The sequence below is a fragment of the Cebus imitator genome, unplaced genomic scaffold (genome assembly GCF_001604975.1).
Source record: "Cebus imitator isolate Cc_AM_T3 unplaced genomic scaffold, Cebus_imitator-1.0 Scaffold425, whole genome shotgun sequence".
NCBI lineage: Eukaryota > Metazoa > Chordata > Mammalia > Primates > Cebidae > Cebus > Cebus imitator.
Genome location: NW_016107740.1, coordinates 1,660,468 through 1,667,697, shown reverse-complemented (window position 1 = coordinate 1,667,697; position 7,230 = coordinate 1,660,468). Strand labels below are relative to the sequence as shown.

General features: G+C 39.2%; 1 protein-coding gene across 1 annotated transcript; it reads left to right on the top strand.

Annotated features, from left to right (window-relative positions):
* Positions 1 to 6,433: 6,433 nt before the first annotated feature.
* LOC108290158 (40S ribosomal protein S27-like) lies at positions 6,434 to 6,791 on the top strand. The gene has a single exon (XM_017509885.2). The coding sequence runs from the start codon at positions 6,472 to 6,474 to the stop codon at positions 6,724 to 6,726; it is 255 nt and encodes an 84-aa protein (XP_017365374.1). The 5' UTR covers positions 6,434 to 6,471; the 3' UTR covers positions 6,727 to 6,791.
* The last annotated feature ends 439 nt before the right edge of the window (positions 6,792 to 7,230 follow it).

Sequence of the window (7,230 nt, the reverse complement as noted above, 5' to 3'; positions counted from 1 at the left end):
AAAAAAAAAAAAAAGAAAGGACAAAGAAGAGACAACTACCTCTTCCCATTAAAGATATTCCTGGGGGCTGGGCGCGGTGGCTTACGCCTGTAATCCCAGCACTTTGGGAGGCTGAGGCGGGCAGATCACGAGGTCAAGAGATCGAGACCATTCTGGCCAACACGGTGAAACCCTGTCTCTACTAAAAATACAAAAAAAAATTAGCCAGGCGTGGTGGCACTCGCCTCTGGTCCCAGCTACTCGGGAGGCTGAGGGAGAAGAGTTGCTTGAACCCAGAAGGCAGAGGTTGCAGTGAGCCGAGACTGTGCCACTGCACTCCAGCCTGGTGCCGGAGCAAGACTCCATCTGAAAAAAAAGAAGATATTCCTGGGGTTTCTTGGAGGTTGCCTACATCCCATTAGTCAGGACTTAGCCACATGACTACATTCAGCTGAAAAGAAGACTGGGAAAAATAACTTTATTAATAGCTACAGTGCTTAGTTGAAAATTATGTTCTATTGCTAAGGAAAGGGATTTTGGGGGATAGTCACCAGTCTCAAACACAACTAACAGTGTTTTACCTTGAACACAAGGAAAGGCTTTTCAGGCTGATGTACAAGAACATGCACAGAGGCAGGAAAATGTGTTCACTGTGGCTTGAACAGGATATGGGTGGGAGGTCAGGCCAGAAAGAGAGGCAGATGCCACGTTAGGAAAGGCTTTGAGAGTCAGGCTTAGAAGTTTGCTTTCGTCCTGTAGGCAGTAGGGAGCCAAACAGATCCTTATATTTGATATAAATGCTTCCAGGGATTTAAGCTAATTGCTTGACTGACTTCATTTTTATTTATTTATTTTGAGATAGGGACTCACTTTGTCACCCAGGCTGGAGTGCAGTGGCACCAATACAGCTCACTGCAGCCTCCACCCCCCAGGCTCAAGCCATCCTCCCACCTTAGTACCCCAGGTAGCTGGGACTACAGGTGTATGCACACTGGGCTAAATTTTGCTTTTATATATATATATATATATATTTTGTAGAGACAGGTTTTTGCCATGTTGCCCAGACGGGTCCATTTTTTGTATATATGTATGTATAGAGAGACGGAGTCTTGCTCTGTTGTCCAGGCTGGAGTGCCGTGGCCAGATCTCAGCTCACTGCAACCTCTTCCTCCCAGGTTCAAGCGATTCTCCTGTCTCATCCTCCCAAGCAGCTGAGATTATAGGCACCCATCACCATGCCCAGCTAATTTTTGCATTTTTAGTAGAGATGGGGTTTCATCATGTTGGCCAGGCTGATCTTGAACTCCTGACCTCAGGTGATCCACCCTCTTTGACCTCCCAAAGTGCTGGGATTATAGGCCACCACACCTGGCCCCATTTTATATTTTTTAATGTAACAATTGTGACATGTAAGTCCCAACATTTCAAAAACAGAGGAATGAATAAAACCAACCATTGGGAATCATGTTACGCTAAGACAATTTCTGTTAGTGGTTTGGCTTTGTTTCTGTATGGTCTTTGGAAACACTGTTGTAGTCGTAATGTATTCGTAATGTGCGTGTACAATCCCCAGTCCTGTTTCTCATTCTTCTTTTTCTTTTTCTTTCTTTCTTTCTTGTTTTTGTTTGAGATGAAGTCTTGCTTTGTTGCCCAGGCTGGAGTGCAGTGGTGTGATCTCTGCTCACAAAAACCTCCACCTCCTGGGTTCAAGCGATTCTCCTGTCTCAGCCTCCCTACAGGTGTGTGCCACCATGCTTGGCTGATTTTTTGTATTTTTAATAGAAATAGGGTTTCACCATGTTGGCCAGGCTGATCTTGAACTCCTGACCTCGTGATCCGCCTGCCTTGGCCTCCCAAAGTGCTGGGATTATAGGAGTGAGCCCCTGCGCCTGGCCCTGTTTCTCTTTTTTACATAACTTTGCATCATAAGCATCTCCTGATATGATCACATGATCTTCTTAAATACTGTTTTCAAATGACTGTATAACATCCCAGTAAAATAATCTACCAACTATTTCTGTACAATGTTCTACATTTTGGCCATTTTGGTTGGGTATTGGCTAAATTATTTTTTACATTTTGTAAGAGGTTGATTACTTCAACTTCATGAGATTTTTGTTATTTGTGACTATATCATTAGAGGACATTCAATTTCAAGTATTAGAGTAATGAACTGTGGCTTAGGTAAGATGTTTATCTCATATAATAAAAAGTAAGAGGTGGTAAGTGGGTCAACAATGTCAGGTTTCTGCTGTGTCTCTCTGCAGTTTATGGGTTTCTTTGCTTGTCCTCAGGGCTTCTGCAGCCCTCAAGACATCTAATTCTCACACAACTACCCCCAAAGAATGCAAGGAAGATGGGTGCTCCTGCCTATGTCTACTTAATCTAACTGATGGGGAGCACCTCTTCCAGGAGCAAGCAAGACTTTCCTGAACATTTCATTGTTGAGGACTGGGTCACGCAGCCACTCATAGCTGCAAGAGAAGCTGAGAAGCAGGAATCTGAAGATTCTTTTTCAGTTTTAGACATCATGATTCATCCCCTGGAACAGAACATTTTGTCTATCCCAAAATAGAGGCTCTTTTAGCAAGGAGAAAGACATGACTATCGGGCAGGTAGTCCTCTATGTTAAACATGGGACTTATTGTGGAGACAAAACCACGAAAATAATTTTTCAGATAAAGTTCTCAATCTACCCTGTATTGCTGCAGGGGCTAGAATGGAGAAACAGACCCTCCAAATGCAGCACTAGACTTCAAAGTATTATTATTTTAAGCAAATGATGAATAGTTTTGCTGTATATATATTTTTTCTTTACAATGAAACTTCATCTGCCTTTTTTTAAAATAAAAAATTCCCAGCAAAGCAAAAAACTGAAATGAAACCAAATACATTAGAGAATCATTGAAGAGAATAAACAATATGAGTATAGCTCTTCATTAAAAATAGATTGTAGTTATTTTTCTGATGATAGAGTTAATCCTTATTGATCATTAAAAATATGCAGAGTACAAAAAAATAAAGAAAAAAGTGAAAAAATTATCTTCAATTTTACTATTCAGAAACAGTCACTATTACTATTGGGTCTAATTATTTGTAGCCTTTCAGACATATGAATAAATTTTTTTCTTATCTAATTGGGATTTTGGCTGGGTGTGATGGCTTATGCCTGTAATCCCAGCACTTTGGGAGGCTGAGGGGGATGGATAACCTGAGGTCAGGAGTTTGAGACCAGCCTGGCCAACTTGGCGAAACCCCATCTCTACTAAAAATACAAAATTTTTCTGGGTTCAAGGTGAAATTCAGGTAAAAAAAAATGTATCTGGGCATGGTGGTGCACACCTGTAATCCCAGCTACTTGGGAGGCTGAATCACTTGAACCCAGGAGGTGGAGGTTGCAGTGAGCCGAGATCATGTCATTGCACTTCAGCCTGGACAACAGAGCGAGACTGTCTCAAAAAAAAAAAAAATTAAACATTAAAAAAAATAGAGATTTTACTGTACAGATAGTTTAATTTTGAAGCCTACTCTTTATAATAATAAATCTATGTTCTTTTAAAAATAAAGTTTTTCGGGTTTTTTTTTTTTTTCTTGTCTCTTTTCCATTTGATGTGTACCTCTTGTTGTTTTATAATTAGTTAACTTAAAAAGTAATTTGTCTTCTGGAAGGGGAAATGCTGTAGATGTACATTGATCCAGGGAGTCCCCTTACTCATTGGCTGTGTGGCCTTATGTAAGTTGCTTCACCCTTCTGAGCTTCAGTTTTCTCATTTATAATGTGAAGATGTTGATAATAATAGCAATAGTGGTTTTTGCTGTTTTATGGTTTTCGCTGTTTTATGGTTTTCTTGTGCTAAATAAATGATAATATAAAAGGACATTATAAATTGCATCTGAAAGACAAAAATTTAAAGTTAAAATAAAACTTAGTATTGCAAATATCTTTTCAAAATATTTTTAGAAATCTCATTATATTTAGAAGATTATTTAAAAGACAGAAATTAGAGAGTAACTTTATTTTCTATTTTGAATGATAAATACCATAGACATAGGTTCATTCAAAATTGTAAAACTTGTTTTGTTTTTGGTAAACATTTGAAAACTTAAATTTATTGTTTGGAAAAAACAGTTTAATAGAAATTTTGCTTTTTAAAAGGTTTATGTGGTTTAAAAAAACAAAAACATTTGTTTATGACTAATCTTGAAATTTTATGTGTAATTTAAAATGTCATTTAAGCAGGAAGGTACTCATTTAGGAGAAATTACAAAAATACTCCTTTTTCTTTTAAATGATTAAAAAATGCACAGCTACAATAATTTAGGTAATAATAATAATAAGGAGAAAGCAGCAGGGTGAGTTTGAAACCATGTCTTGCAATCGTTGACTGCACTTGTCACAAACATGTTTTCCTCTAATGAGCATCAAGCATTTCCCACTACCTCTTTCTTTTTGAGCACAGACACTGAGTTAATTTCCCCGAAACCTCACTTTTTTATTTCTGAGTACTCCTTTATCTTCCCATGAGAAGATAAAGCCACTAAGATAGCCCAGGATGTGTTTCCTAGGTATCATTTCCATTATAAGGGAAAGTTAAGACAGGGCTTCTAAGAGGTTTAATGCAAAACCCTCTGGAATCCCTTGTTTTTGGAGACTATCTGGAAGTTTGAATTGGCATTGGGTTGGAATCCTCTAAATATGACCCTGTGTAAGCTGAGTAATGAGGAAGATGACTTTGCTATGCTCAGCTGTGGATCAGTGATTCTCCCCTGAGAATCAACTGCTATAAAAATCACTGGTTATTATGTAAAACATGTTGTCACTGAAGCAATGACAACGGTTTATAGAGAAAATTTAGGTAGACTTGCTCAACAAAGTTAAGAAAAAAAAGAACAACAACTTTTCGTATGGTTCATGTAAATGGTAGATGCTCGTTATAGAAAATGTGGGAAATATGTGGCTGAGAGGCATGGCTCATGCCTGGAATCCTCGCTTACCTCCTGCTGTGTGGCCCAGTTCCTAACAGGCCACAGATGGGTACCGGTCTTCGGCCCCAGGATTAGGGACCCCTGACCTAGAGGTTGCCTCTATAAACATCTGCATGCGTGCATATAACAAGTTGAATCCAAATTTGTTTTGTAACCTGCTTTTTTCACCTAATAGTATATTGTGAGCATGTTCCTATGTCATTAAAGATTCTTTGATTTGCAGTGAGCTGCTATTGCCTGCTTCCTAGGACTGAGCCACCAGGAGCAAAGAAAGCAAATTAATGCCTCCAGAAGGACATGGTTGACTCTGGTGCCCATACTTGTCTCTCTTTCATTGAGCCCATGACTCTTTTAACTGACAAGCAATGCCAACTGGTGTCAAGTCTCAGCTGATGACGTATTTTGTTGTTGTCGTTGTGTTGTTTTATCTGTGGACCTAATTGCAATTTATAAATAAGTACATATTTTCACACAGATGTTTTGAGCTGGCTTGCATCAGTAATAAAGTGAATGAAATTCAGAATTTTACTTAACTGGCTCAATATTTATCATTTGTCTTGAGCAGGGGATATTTCCAAGACAAGAAATTCATTGGTGAGGAAGAAGGAATATGCTAATCTGAATCTGGCTTCCCAAAGCTGTGGCCAAATTATTCCTGATTTGCTAACAGGTCAAATATAAAATTTCTCTTGAAGTAAGGAAAACTTAAAGCGTGTGCTATGTGCTGGTGAGTTGTTTTTCTCAACCATTTTTAATACTATAAATGGAATCTTTAAAAACAAATAAACAAAACCTACATTCATCCAAAGCCAAAAATCTGTACACATTCTGGACATTTGTGCAAAAAAAATTTAAATGGTTACATGTAATTAAAACAACACTGGTAATTTACTTTCCAGCTCAGGACATACCCTGACTTCCTTGTGTTGGTTGTACGTTCCTGGAAAATGCATTTATTTATTTTTAAAATTTTTCTATTTTTTGTAGAGATGGGGTCTTGCTGTGTTGCCCAGGCTGGTCTCAAACTCCTGGGCTCAAGTGATCCTCCCACCTTGGCCTCCCAAAGCACTAGGATTACAAGTGTGAGCATCTGTGCCCAGCCTAAGATGTATTTTATTCACTTAAGAGAACTACCTGTTCAGATTATGAATTGACAAGTCATATCAATTCTAGTTTTGTGTGACTTTCAGAAGACAATCACACACTTCATCTATAAATCAGCATATGTCTGTAACATCTTCCAAAACTCAGGAGGGCGGGTGAAAGCCATTTTCACACATGTTGTTCACATTGTCAGCAGAAACTGTGTGGTAGTGGGTGAAATTCCTTTTGCTTAGTTGTACAATGGCGGTAGCTAATAAAAACGGCATTTAAAAATGAATGTCAAAAACTTGTGCTCACACAGGAAATTACAGGCATTTGGGAATAAAAAGACAAAAAGAGGCAAAGAACTATTCTTTAAAAGTGCAAGGGCCTTTCCGGCGGTGACCACCTACCCACGAGAACATGCCTCTCGCAAAGGATCTCCTTCATCCCCCTCCAGAAGAGGAGAAGAGGAAACACAAGAAGAAACGCCTGGTGCAGAGCCCCAATTCCTACTTCATGGATGTGAAATGCCCAGGATGCTATAAAATCGCCACGGTCTTCAGCCATGCACAAATGGTAGTTTTGTGTGTTGGCTGCTCCATGGTCCTCTGCCAGCCTACAGGAGGAAAAGCAAGGCTTACAGAAGGATGTTCTTTCAGGAGGAAGCAGCACTAAAAGCACTCTGAATCAAGATGCGTGGGAAAACATCTCAATAAACACAGTTTGGATTAAAAAAAAAATGCAAGGAACAGAGAGGGGAAAAGAAAAGCTTTCTTCTGGAGCGGGAGGAAAAACAATAACAGAAAGTTTCTTCTTTTTTGGATGAGAATTGTTGTAGCCTTTGAAGTTTAAAATCGATCTTAGTCAATGAGCCATTTGGAATTCAGGATCAGGCAAACTAGCTTGAGATGTTGGGGTACTCACCTGGTGGAGAGACCTAACAGGTAATATTTAAATGATGCAGCTGCAGCCTGAAGTTAACGATACCAAGGATATTGGCAATTCATGTGGCCCTCAGCAAGATACTTAAGCTCTCTGTGCCTCAGTTTCCTCCCTAGCAAATGCAGATAACAATGGTATGTACCTCATAATTATTGGGATGACGAAGTGGGAAAATGCATGTAAAGTGCTTGACTGGGCCCGGGTGTGGCTTACACCTGCAATCCTAGCACTTTGGAA

Bases quoted from the DNA above. Each gene is read 5' to 3' on its own strand.
- LOC108290158 (XM_017509885.2), top strand. From the start codon at position 6,472: ATGCCTCTCGCAAAGGATCTCCTTCATCCCCCTCCAGAAGAGGAGAAG.